The 15,790-nt window shown below is 39.2% G+C and overlaps 1 protein-coding gene across 1 annotated transcript; it reads right to left on the bottom strand.

Moving 5' to 3' along the window:
- Nucleotides 1-63: 63 nt before the first annotated feature.
- LOC122574661 (cytochrome P450 307a1-like) lies at nucleotides 64-10,676 on the bottom strand. Its single transcript, XM_043742508.1, has 3 exons — nucleotides 7,895-10,676; nucleotides 4,468-5,259; nucleotides 64-4,178 (listed from the first exon to the last, which is right to left on the bottom strand). The coding sequence occupies exons 1-3, from the start codon at nucleotides 8,286-8,288 to the stop codon at nucleotides 3,850-3,852; spliced, it is 1,515 nt and encodes a 504-aa protein (XP_043598443.1). The 5' UTR covers nucleotides 8,289-10,676; the 3' UTR covers nucleotides 64-3,849.
- Between the last annotated feature and the right edge of the window lie 5,114 nt (nucleotides 10,677-15,790).

Here is a 15,790-nt window from a genome sequence, read left to right as displayed (position 1 = left end):
TATTTTTAACGGTATATAACAGTGTCTACTGCAAGCGTGATTATGATTTATTTGGTATCGAATCTTTTCCTTCTCCATTTAATGGCGCCGCAAAGTGTTTCGATCTAAGAGTTATCATTCTGTTATCTGCACATTCGTATCCAAATGGATATAGGGCGGAATTGTGACAATAAGTTTTACCTGATAGCGATTATGCGAATGATAAGAGACGTCAGAGTCAAGTAACATGGTTGTTAGTATTCACTTGACTGCTCGTTCCTCAGTTAACGTAAGTGTTTTGGTAAAAATTTCGTAAAATCTGGTAAAATTTTTAACACGATGTGTTCTTCGTTCGCAAGAAAGGTAGAAAAAGGTTACTGAAAGGAAGGCTCGTTTAACGGGAGACAAAAATATAAAAACGAAGTCTTATTTGTCGCTTTTATTATTAAAATCTTAAATAATAAATTAACAAATGTCGTAACAATCGCGATAATTAAATAACAAACACAAAATAACGTACGGACGTGGAAGTACGAGATACGGGGTGGTGGAGAAATGTGATGATAAAAAGGGGGATGAAAACTCTAACTGCTGATAATAGTGATGATAATAGTAGCAAGCAGAAATAATATAATAATAATATAATGTAATATAATATAATAACATAATAATAATAAGAAGAAGAAGAATCAATGCTTAATAGCGCAAAAATAAATTATTATACGTGAGCGTAGCTCCCGCGGGCAAATCGATTTTTCTCTTTGAGAAAAATCATTCAGTCGTGTAATAATTGATAATTACAGTAAAAAAGAAGAAAGAAAAGAAGAGAAATCGATTTCTCTCGTCTTACTCGGGACTCGTCCGTTCTGTACCATTTTCCCACCCTTTACGAGCGACCACTTTTGCACCATAAAAATATATATATTTTTAGTTAAAAAGATAAGTATATATTTTTTTTCATTGAATCTTTTTTCTTTTTTTTCGAAACAAAGATGAATTGGTAAGGTGCAAATAATTGGTCAGATTTGCGCTAAGGGAAACATGGAGCGAAAGAAAAAGAGAAATATCAAAGATGAGAAGAAAGGAACGTGCGTCGAGGATCGCGTCAAGAAACGAGAATTAACAAACTTTAAACGTGTTGTACGCTTCGGTGCGATGTTCTCGTTAATATTTTCTTCGGTCATAAAGAAAAAAAGGAAAGAAATATGTAGAACCGATTTTATGCTATCCCGCACGAACATTGGTCCAACATTGGAGAAATTTCGTCGCTTAGTCCTTGATAAGCTACGATTGTTTGGAAGAAACAGGAGACTAGAACCGTGACTAGTTACAGCTATCACATAGCTTAATATTATATCAATAATTTCACTCTATATACTTTGGTCTTCGCTCTGAAATATCAAATCTATGAAATACCAAAAGATAATGCTAAAACTAGACGGAAATAAGCTGAACTCACCACGGTTCTGAACCAACCGACTATCAATTCCTCGACGATTAAAGGTGTTCTCGAACATTTCGCACGTTTCAAAAGTGACACAACTCAAATAACGTTGAGAAAAAGAATAGACTGTAGGAAACAATGGCTGAATACTATTTTTATAATTTTCTATTCTTAGCTCTTAAAATTTGACTGTTTTCATATTCATCTAACAGAAGATCGAATTACTTTTAGTTGTAACACTTTTGGATGAAAGTAGCTCATGAAAATATTCATAGAAACCTCCTAATATATTATTTGTGTTATGTAGAATATTTTGAAATTTCATTAATATCGTTATGAGGCTCGACTCTAGTAATTATACTGATAAAGTTTGGAACAACTCTGAAAATTTACGTAGAAGCTAGAAGATACTTAGCGCATGCTAGATAATTGGTAGATCAATCCATTGCTATTTTCCATAACACAGTGTTCTTGTAGCTTCTTGATTTTCAGATGAGTTTCGAATTAAACCAATAGAATCAGGACAGTCGTGACTTATTAAGGGGCCGACGAATTTTCAAAATATTGATACAAGTGTTGATAAAATTTCAAAATGTTTTACATAACATACGCATAACGGTTTTCTACGATAAATGTTCAAATAATTTCGTGAGCCTAAATGTTCGTTACTCCTAATTCCAAATGCGCGTGGTTATTCAGAAAAGAATCAATATTGGATCAATGTTGATGCATATTATCGGTCGAGTATTCGGAATACCGCAAACGATGGATGATCGATAAGCTCGCGCGATGAATTCACACCCTCTTGGAGGTGCGCGAGATGTTTTCGTTCTGATTTCACGCGATCGAAACGATTAACGTGAAATAAAATCGTCTCGTCTTCTCCGTGCTTACCGCTCACGTTCTCGCGTCTCGTCTTTCGAACAAACAGTTATCAGACGATGGTTTGTACGTGATCGTTCGATTAAACAAAAGAATCAGTCTCGGCCATTTTTGATCCGTGGATCTTCGTGGATCTTCGTGGATCACCCGTCGATTCATCGTATTCCCATGAAATCGATCGATATTAAAAATTCAAGTTAATATTATCCTTGATGTTAATATTTTATACAACGTAATTTTATGTATGTTGATGTTAATCCTTTTATGTAACGTTTTATATATTAACATCAAAGAAGTAATCGAAAAGAATAAGATAAAAGAAGAAGAAGGAAATGATAAAGTGAATAGATTGATCAATAGATCGATTTCCAGGAAGATATATTTAGGATTTACTACGGACCATCATCCGATAACGTAATAATTGAACGTAAATCTTCGTCTTTTTATAGCAGAATTTAATCCCTTCTTGAAATCTTTCAAGATGAAGATACTACGTTCTTAAGCCTCGTTTACATCACGTAACATTTGGTCAATCAATTTGGTCAATCAACTCTGTAAATGTAATATCAATCGAGTAAAACGTTTTCCATCGTTCAACTGCAACTTGAATATTCGGCGACTGGACCCTCTTGTACGATAATTTGCTAACTAATAATATTATTGAATTAACAGTTACAAGATGTAGATCGTAGATTTTTCTAGTATAATTTTTTTAACAAATAAACAAACCAGATAATTTACTTGTAAAATAAACTTGTTACTGTTATACCAATTTGTTTATTAATATAACAGCGAGCTGTAGCTCGTGACATGTAAAATTCTACTAATATTATCAGTTCAGTATCTTGTAAATATTAAAAGATCAACAGACAGATAATCGTAATTTGATCAGCATCAGCTACGTTCAACGATAAAGTATCGAACAACGATCAAGCTGTGGTGTAAATCTTTTACTTAACCAACACGAACTCAATCGTCTCAATTAATTGACCAAAAGTTGCCTAAAGTAAGCATGGTTCTAAAATTACAAGGAAGGCACGATTCTATAAGAAAGAAACAAGAAGATGACCGGTAAGGCTCGGTTTACCTAAGCTGTTCGTTAAAACGACAACTGTTCTTCCCGTAGCATCCCGTGGGGTCAGTCCTCTTCTTTTTCAGTCCAAGTTTTCTCTCCTGATATCGCGGCTGATCGTCTTCGAACCGTTTCAGAGGGAAGTGGGATTATTCCCCGTTGATGGACGATCAACAAAAATTTGCTACCTTAACCATCTAGTAATGTCAGTAAAGCTCTCGTTGCTGACGAAGGTCAAACAGTATCCGACCTTCTTATAAAGCTTTGTCTAAAAGAAAAAAAAACAAATCAGAAGCCTCTCTTCAGCTGATCCCTCCCAAATTTCCCTGAAGCTCCTTCTTGATCGTCGACCAACGATCCATTATGGTTGCCCTATCGTTGAAGTCTTTCTCGTTGAAGCTTCGCCGAAGCAACCGAAGTCTTCGTGTTAGCCCTTTCCTCCAAGGCTAACGTTCGCGCCTTCTTCGAGGCCCTACCGTCGTTCAAATCGAAATTTGAAGGTCATCTCAGGCAGGGCGAGGTTTCCGATGGGAATCGTGTAATTCTCGTTCTTCACGGGTGTTATCGTGAAGTTCTTCAGCAACGTAGCTAGAACGGCGAAGCTCAGATACTGCACCAGTTTGTAGCCCATGCAAGATCGTCGACCTCCACCAAATGGCAGGAAGTGTTCTGGCTTCAATAACCTTCCATTCTGGACGAATCTGTCGGGCATGAATTCTTCTGGCGCGGTCCACAGATCGGTGGACATGTTTAGATCGTAGTTGTTGAGGAAAATGAAGGTGTCCTTCTTGATTCTGTAGCCTGAAAAAGATAACGAGATCAGATTAGTTTAGGATCGATAAAAGGAAAGAAAGACATGGAAAATTTTCAATTTTCTTATAGACGACAAGAGGAAGAAATGGAAATTTTGATTAGAGATTCTAGTTCGATAATTATTAAATGAAATTTTGTAAATGGGTCGCGGATGTTTAAAACGATGTCTTCTTAAAACGATGCAAATCCTCTTTGTTTGCCATTATGAGAATCATTATTTTACATTTGCAAAAATATGATACTGCATGAAAATCCGCGATTTAATATTGAAACTTACCAGCAATAGAGCTGTCCTGATTAGCCACGTGAGGAACAATAGGGCTAGCGATTATCCTAATAGTCTCCAAGATGATAGCTTCGACATAAGGCAAGGATCTTCTGTTCTCCAGCCCAACGAAGATTCCAGCGATACCAAGAGAATCAATCTCCTTTTGAGCTAGCTTTTGAACATCTGGTCTTGTAGCGAGGAATCCTAAAATCTTGACGAGGAGATTTCCAATGGCAGTGTGTCCACCAATTATATCTTCCATGACGAACAACGCTGTATTCCAGGACATCTGGGGTTCTGTTCCACTCTTGACGTGATTGATCAGACAGTCTAAATAATCTTTTTCAGGAACGATGCCATTCCAGGCGTTCACTCTATCAGAAATGATGTTCTTGATGACGAATTTCCTGATTTCGTGGCTCCAGTGCGCCATTCTTGCCATGTTTCTGTGATGAAGAGGCATAAGGAAGGGTAGAAAATCGGCTGCGTAACCCTGATTCACTTCGAAGAACACCTTGTCGAAATTCTCGACCATGTACCGGAAACCATCGTGTCCTAGGTGGAAGTTCTTCGAACAGAGGTAAGTGATGAAGATATTCGCGCAGGAATGAAGGATCAATGGTTTCACGTGCACGTTTGTGTTGGAGAGGGAGTCCAGATGGTTGATCAGAAGGTTTAGTTCATCGCCAATTATCCCGTTTAGCTCGTTATAGCGTGTGGAGAATGCGCGCGGGAACGTGTGCGCGCGGAGCATCTCTCTTCGGGTCTTCTGCACCTCGGACCAGTTGCAAAATGCCAGAGCTGGAAAATAAAAAGCAGAAAATGTTTTTTAGGTTTTTATGATATTATATTACACATTGTTGCAAGTAATTTCTAAGGAAAAAGATTTTTACTGCGAGAAATTTCCAGAGAGATAATATACCACTTTATAGGAAACGTGGAGGAAAAGCATTTACTGTAAGAAATTTTTGGAAGAAATATTTCCATCGCAAGAAATTTCGTAAGAAAAGATTCTTATTATGAGAAGTCTCGGGAATGAAATTTTTACTGTTAGAAATTTGCAGAGTAAAAAATTTGAACTACGAGAATTTCTGTTGCATGAAATTTCAAAAGAAAAGAACTTCGGATATTTGAATATCTTTAAACAATAATATTTCATTTTTCCGTAGTTTATTGAAACCTTCTTTTAAAAGGACTGAAGCTAGTCTCGAAATAATTTCCGCTCGAACAGCCGGTTGATAGGGACAAATTAATAACGGATATGTCGATCGGCGATTTGGCGATTTTCATTGATCACCGTCAAGGCAAAATAAAGATGATCACGATTAAACTTGACCTTCCAACGGCACTTGATGACGCACATAAGACACGCGTTTCGAAATATCGTTGACTGGCGAAAAAAAAGAAAGAAAAAAAAAGAAAAAATGGAAAAATTTTGTTGACGCGTACTCTTTCTCCTCTCCCTTTCCGTTGTCGTTCTTCCTCTATCTCTCTTTCTCCGAGACGGGGGAATGCGTACGCGGAAATGCAAGCATCGGCGGATGCCGGGATCGAGCGCAGTCGGCAGAAAATCGATTCATCGCCGCGCGAGCGAGGCGACTCGATTTCAAATCGAAGCGGTCGCGGGGCAGACCAGAACAGGAAGTGACCTGGTTTCTCGCAACTCGCCAGGACATACCGCTCGGTAACTTGGTTCCCTGAGACCCGAGAAATCCAGGATTTTTGGTTCTTTTACGAAATAATGTCGTACGAGTCCTCGATAATTTTGTTTCGCTTTGATTCGTTCGACGATACGAATATGACGAACACAGTTTAGTACGACATAACATGGAAAATTTTTCGATACTGTTAGGTAGTAACACGGAGTGTTCGAATTTTACATATTCATACTCTACTAAGTTCTAGAAAGATTTAATGAAATGAAAATTATGTGTGAAAGAGAAACATTTCAGCTTTAAAAGTGGTATGTCTACAAGGATAAAAGTACTGCGAAAATGATGCAACAAAATCGCACATCTTATACGTTACGATTTATGTAGGCTGATTTCATTTGCAGTGGACGTACAACGTTGAAAAGAGGTGCTTTAATTGTGAGAAAACGTTAACAAGACGTATGAAATTATGAGAATGGAATCTAGTTGCCGGATCTAAGCGCAGAATCACGATAATTAGACGCAAAATTTTCCCTTTCATACAATTATTCTTACTAAATAACGAATCGAACTGATGTACTTCAATCGAAATGAAAAACAAGCGTCGTTTCTGGATCTAAGCACAAAAATGCACTATGATCGGACACAGAATTTCTCCTGTCATAGCACTGCTTCTTGCCATGTAACTAATCAAACCTGTGAACTCGAATCGATCAAAGACAAGTCTAGTTTGTGGATCTAAGCGCAAAATAATGGTGAGGACGAGACGTAGGAAGCGAAAGAGAGAGAAAGAAAATGGTGCTGAGTATCGGAATCGCCTCCGGTGGATCAGCCTTGATCCTGTTTGTCGGCTGCCAGGTGAGCCAGGAACGCGTGAAAGTGGTACCGTGACCTTTCCGGCTTGCACTTGGTACCGCTTCGGCGTTGACCTTAGCACGAGTTTCGGGCGTTCCGTGGACGCAACGAAAGCACGAGCCACGCGAAAAATAAACGGGCTGCGGTTGTGTGGGCCGGCCGCTCACGTGTCGCGTACGACGGCAAGGTCGTTAGCATGGGGAACGAGTTTTCAGCAGCCGTGACGAGGTGTCGACGAATTCAATTTTCACACTGACTCACGATTCCACCCGTACCGAATCCATTTTTTCCTAACGTTTAACCACATAGCTACATAATTTCATTCAAACGACGCGTGACATCCTTCTAAACACGGTGGCAAAATACATACAACGAGTCTCGAAGGTTTACGAGACGATACGAAGTAGAGAAACGATTACGTAACACTTGGACACGAGTTTTTCGAATAATCAAAAATAACTAACGAGGTAGTCTGCATGGTGAACGAGTTGTCAACTGGCTGAACGGCACGTCTTATTTATTTCGATTCGTTAAGATCGTGGAAATTTAATTTTCGGTTATGCACTGCTTTTTAAATGATTTTTAAGAAACAGTGTTTAATTTTGAGAAATGTTCACGCGACGAAAGAAGCCCTCGCTATGTCAATATCGAAATAAAAACAGAAAAATGTTACAAATTTATAAAAAAAGAAAAATTTTCCTCACGACGAAAATTTCCTTGTCGATGTCAACGTTGAAATGAAATCGTTGAGATTTAAAAAATTTATTCATAAAAAATAAAGGAAAGGCAAATTGAAAAATCTTGAAAAAAGGACAACGCTCGATCCTGGCAAAATTTTCTCACGACAAGAAGAGAATCTTTACGGTGTCAAAATCGAAATGAAGAAGATAAGAAATAAAGGAAAGATAAGATAAAAGAAATATTCTTACAGTTCTCCTTGTTTCCACCGAAGAGCAGATGGTATCTGGTGAAGTTTGGCCTGGAATCGAAGTGGTGTCCCTTGATGGTCAGCACTTCTCTGATGTTCTCCAAACCATTGACGACCACGCAGGGCACGGATCCCATCCTGAGCTTGATCACCTGACAGTCGTAGTCCCTAACAAGATCAGCGAAAGCTTTGTAGGGTACGTCGTAGCGTCCCAGGATGTGAAGGGAGCCCAGAATCGGCCATGGTTTGGGTCCAGGTGGTTCCGGCAGGACGTGATCGTCCAAGATGACATTCTTCGTCGTTTTCTTAGACCTTAGATGATCCAGTAGGATCAGGATGAGTGCCAGGCAGGTGACAGCGATTAGGAAGCACGTGGTGGCTGTCAAAGGGATCATCTTCGACCTTGTTTCTCTTCGTCGATGCACTCACTGACGATCGTCACCGATGTTTTCGTGTTGTGTCTCGTGTAAAGGACCGCGGTACCCCGACCTAGGGTATCTGGATCGCGAGAAGGATCTCTTCAAAAGGAAATTCTCTGAGCCTTTTCGACTTTTCAAAGCTTGGAAACTTTGTGGCACGTGTGTTGTTGCCGCGGTACCGAACGAAACTCTTTCAACGATCGTGTATTATTGAAAATGCTGAAATATCGTCAAGCTAAGACGTATCCTCAGTATAAATTGTAAAATGTGTAAAAATCCGATCACCTCCCCCGGTGAAATCGAACGTATCGAATAATACCAGTGAATAGGTTTCCTCGACGAAAACTGGCTGATCTAACCCTGTGATCGGCTGAGTTCGCGAAGTGGTCCGTGTTAACGAAAAAGATGTGTCGTGTCTGAAGTATCGGTAGATCGGTTCGTTGGTCCGTCTGTGAACGGTCTGCCGATCTGGCTCGGTCTGTGGGGATAGGATGGTTGGCCGGCTATCTTATATAGCGGCGTAATGTAGTCAGCACATTTGCGTCGCCTGGTGCGCCTCTCAACCCCATACATATGGATTCGTGTTGAGACGAAAGGGGGAGGAGAAGTTGGTCTCTCTGTCGTACACTCTGTCGTAAGTGTATAACACACAACCCGGTGTGTTGCTGCTGGTGCTGCTGGTGCTGCTACTGCTGGTAGAGAGACGAATTTCAAGAAAGCACCGAGAGAGCCGACGGCTCTCCGACACTCTCGGTCGTTCAGGTGTGTGGAACGTCGGGAGAAGCCCGAAGAAGAAGGGCTGGAAAGGTGGAGGGAGCGGAACGGAAGGATGATAGAAGGTATGGAGGGGAAGGGAGGGAGATCCAGAAAGGTGAAGGGGGCTGGAGGGGCAGGGAGATTCTACAACCAAGAGATATATACACGAAGTGAGGCGGTGGGGGAGGGGGTGGAGACGCGACGGCCGGGAGTGGGGTCCAAGTAGGGCCCAAGCTGGGCCAGACTGGGCAACGAAGGGACGCTTCTTGCCCTTGACTTCTCTTCTTAAGGTGCCATCGGGTTTTCTGGCAGCAAGGTGGTGCGCCTCCAGTCCAACGAGCACCTCGTGAGACCGGCTACTCACTCCCATCTCACACCAGGCTCACATACGCCCTTTATTCCGCTCTTATTTCGATGTACTTGACGTTTATCGATATGGGACCCTGCCTATGGTTCTGCAAGCTGATCCAGAGTGGGCCTTTCGTGCCATCGTCGTACAGGCTGTACCCGAAAATCGTTCGTTTTTCCGCCGGGGGAGACGAGAAACTGGGCTCGTTAGCTTCGCTGAGCTGCTCGCTGCCTTTTCGCTCGGCCATTTAAGGGCCACAGGGGTGATAGAGCAAAACGAGTTGCAGCGAAGAAAAACTTCCGAGCATTGCCGCTCGCCTTTTACGACGAAATTTCAGCAACTGGAAAATTGTAGGTAGACCGTGTCCTTTGCTTCTTCATCTTCCTCGACAACCATCTTATTCGATCTTCGTCGAGTCTCGGATCTTTCGTATCGTCTCTTGTATCGGCGTGTAGCAGTTTCTACGTGGTCTCGTTACCGTTGTGCTCGGTGGATCCTAACTAAATATCAAGGATCAAATATCGAAACGTGATCACACGTAGAAAAATGTTGCTTCCGATTTATGCTCGAATGCAAAGTGCAAAGACAGACATATTGTTTACGACCGTAAAATAAATTTCGTTGTCGTCATCGACGGGACGTTTTCCGCTATCTCCAAGAAAATCAATCGCTTCTTGAATCTGAAATTTCTTCCTACAGGATGTTGAATGAAAGTTACGCAATTCCGCGACGAGCACTGGGAGGCGAATGCGTTCGGTTCTGATCGACGAAAAAGGAGGAAAAAGAATCCTTTCACTGATGTTTCCAACTATTGCGACAGTAGAATTGACAACGATATTGTAAATAACATTTGTGCGGTCGTTACTATAAATAGTAAAGAGAATCGAAGGAACGACGTGTCACCTTCGTTGAGTCGATAAACTCTTGGAAAAATTCGATTTGTCATCAATCTGACATAGGTGGAAATGAAACTCGACACTAATAAATAATATACTCGTGATTTTTCACTAAAATGCTTCGATGGAAAAATTATTTTCGAACGAAGGTATTTGATTCAATTGCTAGTAAGCTGAATCGATCAATTGAATTACTGTGTACATTTTTACATTCATCGTGGCAATGTCTTCGAATGAAGTGTTAGGAGTAAAGATATCCAAGTCGATAATTTTTTTATTTCTGATAATTTTGTCAAATATAATTTTGCATGTTTATATATGTTTTATATTACTTTAAAATTATATGTATTATAATATGCTCTAAAATTTAAATAGATGCCAAATTAATAAATGCACAATCATTGAAAAATATGTGCAAAATTTTAAATAAAAAATAAAGGTGTACTATAAGGAGATCAAGAGAATATAAGACGAAGGTGACCGCAATAATGTAAAGTTTCGATCACAAGTTCGAGCTAATCAGTCCTTGAACAGTCTAGCTGTCTCTGGAAATCCGCTCAGCAAAAATTAGGCTGTCAATGACGAACAAACGCTTATTCGATGGAACAATTGCGTATTGTCCCGATTTTCTAGATATCATCGTCAAAAGATATTCGCGAAAATGGTCGGTCGTGCGTCAACATTGAACGCGGCGATCATAGTAGGTCAGTTCAGTAGAATTGAATTTAAGTCAGACGCAATTACTTCTGACGTTGGATCTACCTGATCCACTTTGCAGTTCGAGAACTTTCTTCGGAACGTTTTGAATTGTCAAATAACTTTCGTGAACTTATGAAACCGTGTGACCACGATTTTTTTTAACGATACCAGGAAAAGAAGGTTCTAGGATAAACTTCGACCCTATTTAAACGTAAAGCAGTTTTCGGCAAATTCTCAGAATCTGTCTACTTACGATCAGCAAAGATTTTATAGTCTATGGGCCAGAAAATGTTACGAATGACCAACAGTAGAAAACTGATTGACGTGGAACCTCGTTGTATTCCATCTCGATCTTTGTTCTTCCAGAAATGAGTTTAAAATTCAGTTGAATCCTTACTAAAGCAAACCAATGAAGAGTTCCATTAATAATCGTATAAAAAATAATATTCCTAATAATCAGACAAACTTCAATTTTCAAAGGTAAATGTTGAGAAAAACAAAGTTGATAATTCAACCCCTATTAGAACAGATTTACGAATAATTCTTTCAAACCCTTAACGTTGTTTCTTCATTTCGTACAAAAAGATTATAAAATCAAGACACATGCAAAATTCCTTCAGGCCTGAAGATTCTTAAAAAAAAAAAGAACGAAACAACCGATTAACCCGATCAAAGTGTTCAACACTTCCCAAAACAAAGTGATGAGCAATTCTACCAACAATTTCACCTAAAACAACCTATCAATGAAACGAGAAAAAAACAGAAAAAGAATCTTCCAAATCTTTCGTTAAAACGAGTGAAATAAAAAAATTATCGAAGAAAGAAGGGATTTTGCGACGTCCAAATTGTCCAGGCATCCCTGAACGGGAAGGTATAGCCCTGAAAGCTCGGATAAGAGAAGGACAACCACGTTATCGGTGACGAGGAGGAAGCACGCGACGAAGAGTACGCTTCGAATTTGTTTGAATCGATGAATAAAACATGAGCTAGTGGTGTATCGGCTATATGTGCGACTTCCCCCACCGTGCATCTTGTTTCCCCACCCTTCTGTCGGAGGCCTTTTTTTCCCCTCTCGCGGCTGTGCGACAGTAGAGGAGATTGCTTCATCCGTATCGAGAGGCATTATCGAGCGTCGATTTCTGGGAAGCTAGCGGTACCGGCCTGTGGCCGGCAGCTCGAAATCGGCTTAGAGAGGAGGCGCATAACGGGAAAGCTCTCGACTCTCCTGCGCGACCCGAAGCTTCTTTTTTATTCTCGCACTCTTCCACCCCTTGATCCCATGGAATTTTTCATTTCGCTTTCGATCGGCGTTCGAATCGATCGAGTCTTCTTTTTGATTGTATTCTCAGACTCGATTCTCTTTCCACACTGTCGAATATCACACAATTTTTCACCAATTGCGCATTATTAGCTCATATTGGATAGATTAAAACGGTTTCTGTAGTCTTCAGGACAGTTATTGAATATTTGAGTAATTTTTCAGACGGTGTGTGAAAGCTTCTCGTGCGTTCCGTGATTCTATTTGGTTACCATCGGAAAATACACGATTTTTCGTGAACCGTGTTACTAGCACGTACTAGACTGATTAAAAAGCCTTTTGGAAGTTTCAGAATGTTTATTGGATGTTCGAGTAATTTTTGAAGGGAGAATTTGTGGTTTGGTATAGTTGGAAATATTTTCTTTTATTGATGGTGGTCCATAATAGTGTCAGAAGGATCCACTGCTCAGCAGGGTGACTGAAATGGCTGGTCCTTGTTGGTTGCACGTAAAGTAAAATTACTGGACAGCTATCGTCTATAATATTAAAATACCTCGAGTCACGCAAGGGACCTGTCCCAGTGTAAACATGGATTCGTTGATCCTTCGAAATTTCTGGCAAGCAACGCAGATGTACTGATTAAAGTTGTACCTTGAGATGTTCAAGAATAAAAATCAAATTTAATAAGAAAATAATTTCTTAACGCACGGCTATCTAGAATAAAATACTTTTGTACAAGTAACCTTCTTTATAAAGTATTTGAATATAACAAATATCTATAGCAAAATCTATATCAATTCTATGATAATTAATATTTATATAACAAAAATTAGATATATTATAATTGTTTAGAACAAATTTATGGAAACCATTTATAATATTTACGAAATATACAGAATGAAACAAAACATGAAATTTTCTTAAAAACAAAACGTAAAATTTTCTTCACTAACAAACGAAAGAAACACTGTGTTAAAGCTTATATTTTGTTGTAAAAAGAAAAGAAAGAAGTTAAAAGAACTCACCAACACAATAAATTTTTCTCGTCATGTATTCGGTATGAACTACTTTCCCGATAAACCTTTTTCCTACATGTTTTCACAATAAAAATTTACAAATCTATGAAACGTACAATTTATGCAACAAACGAAGATATACAAAGCAAACATTTTCCTATTGAAAAAGAAAGAGGGGAAAAAAAACAAAATTTCGTACAACGGAAGAAGGATCGGCCCACGTGGTTGAATTAAAAGAAATCATCGGTCGTTTTCTGCGAATTTAGACGCGTTTTCTCGCTAGTTTATGAGCTCGATCTTGATCCCACGCAAGCAAGCGAAGTGCCTTGGGCTCGCGGAATTTCAAGATCGCGGCGCGTCCGCGAAATGCGAATCGGCGACGAGCTCGGGGATGTGAGACGGATCGAAGCGATCCGTTCGACGGATATCGGGAACCGGCCAGACTCGACGAAGGTCCCGCGTCGGCCAAAATCAAGGCTCCGCTTCGTTTAACAATATAACGATACCGGATGTGTTGCCTTTATCCTTACACCCCGCCGCCGACCATCCGATTTACATCGCCAACGAGCAGGTTTTATTTTTATGAACCACGCGAAAATGTGCAGGTTAATTATGGAATTCTTAATATACGGGCTTACGTATATACTTTTACGATGCTCGTGGTTCGTGTTCTGGCCTCAATCTTTTGATTAATTGGAAGACAGGATCGTTTTCTCAAAGAGGAAAAATAAAATTAGGAAGCTGTTTTAATATGCCGTTTAGAGCAATTACAAGAACGTCTTTAATATTTAGAAGATCTTTCTTTGTAATATTTTGGTTTTTGACTCCACTCCTTGGAAGACAGAGTGGTTTTTTTAAGGAGGAAGATCAAATTAAACAATTTTTCTTATATACCGAGTATCTAATAATATATAGTATAAACTAATATATAGTATCTGATAAATGATTCTTAACGTAATACATTTCACTGTAAATGACAAAGTTCTATTTCGCCAGAGGAAACTAAAGTTGGAAAGTTTTCCTAATATCTATATTCATTTTCGCAATAATTCAATACTTTCACGGGCGAAAACTCTTTGATTGTTCTATCAAGAACAGTGAATCCGAAGAAAGTGAGACAACCACACGGTTCTGTGACACACTTTTCTCGAAGAGAACTCAGGAATCGCAGCGACACGTTAAATACTTGTGATTAACAACCAGATTATGTTTACAATGATGTTGGGATATGTTCTTAATAGAATATCAATGAATTCTGTGGCAAAGGAGTAGAAAAATTTCCGAATCATCTAGAGAAATAAAAACTGTTAGATCAAAGGGGAAGTTCTATTTTTGGAAGATTACAATGATGGCACAGTCGACGTTACCACAGATAAATCGTCGAGATAAAAAGGCTGTTTGGTATTCTCGTATTCGTATGACATCGAAGGCGAGCAGTGCCGAAAATCAAGGTTGCTTTGGATTAGCGATGAATAAAATCGACAGACGGTGCTCCTCTGTTTCGCATTAGATCGCGGTGCTGCCCTTGTCGTTCTACCAAGGTTCCGCAGACGGTAGAAATTAGCTTCCAACATTTCAATACATTGTGAAGTCTGATATGAATCGAAGAATACACACCAAATTAAAAAAAAACTATGCTATGACTTCAATTCTCGAGTTGTCGAGTCAATCTAGATTAAATTCAATTTAGATTCTTCGACTTGTTATTATTTATAATAATATACATAATATACGTATCCTATGAATAGATTACAGACGTTTATACAAAAATGTGCAGTATAAAGAGATGACATTCGACAATGAGAATCTCACAATGGAATTTTAATGTAAAATATTCAGAAATATTTAGAAGTTTCCTTCGCGTGTGTTTGTAAAAGTATGAATTTACGTAAGAATCCGTATTCTATTCATTATAATTATTACGATAGAAACCAACCTTTTGTAAGTGAAAGAACAAATTAGACTTAGACTTTTAAGAAATGAAAGATGAGATAATTTTGGAAAAAAGTCATAAAATTCGCCTGCCCGCTCCCAAATTCTAGATTTAACAAGGACGTTTAAAACATTTAAAATTCATAAAGCGTAGCACACAGTGATTATAATAAATAACAACATCGTAACAATAAATAACGTAATCGTAGAAAAATACGTGGTAATCGGTAGGTAGAGAAAAATGGTTACAAAACAAAATCAAAATTCAAATATCGTGAAATCATATCCCTGGAGATTCATTCGTAGTCGTCGGACGATCGTGTGATCAATGAAGAATCTAGAAAGATCCAGTCGCCAAAAAGCTCAGGAATATTCCACTGTCCTGGATAGAAGTTGGTTCCGGCTATGGGGTTACGCAGTTATGTAAGAAATTATTGAAAATGTAACGGCCTGTCTCCCACTTCCTTGCTCTGCTCCTTATCCCTTCTCTTCTGCATCAGGAAAGAGCTCGTCCCGGTGACGTTGATCTGCATGTAGCGGTCGTGCATTACGCACTAACGGTCAAGAGGCAG

Source organism: Bombus pyrosoma, linkage group LG14 (genome assembly GCF_014825855.1).
Source record: "Bombus pyrosoma isolate SC7728 linkage group LG14, ASM1482585v1, whole genome shotgun sequence".
Classification (NCBI taxonomy): Eukaryota; Metazoa; Arthropoda; class Insecta; order Hymenoptera; family Apidae; genus Bombus; species Bombus pyrosoma.
This window is presented reverse-complemented; position numbering and strand designations above follow the sequence as displayed.

Coding starts and splice junctions, on each gene's coding strand:
- LOC122574661 (XM_043742508.1), bottom strand. CDS start 8,288: ATGATCCCTTTGACAGCCACCACGTGCTTCCTAATCGCTGTCACCTGC. Junction 5,260..7,894: donor CGGTGGAAACAAGGAGAACT/GTAAGAATATTT, acceptor TTTATTTTCCAG/CTCTGGCATTTTGCAACTGG. Junction 4,179..4,467: donor TCAGGACAGCTCTATTGCTG/GTAAGTTTCAAT, acceptor TATCTTTTTCAG/GCTACAGAATCAAGAAGGAC.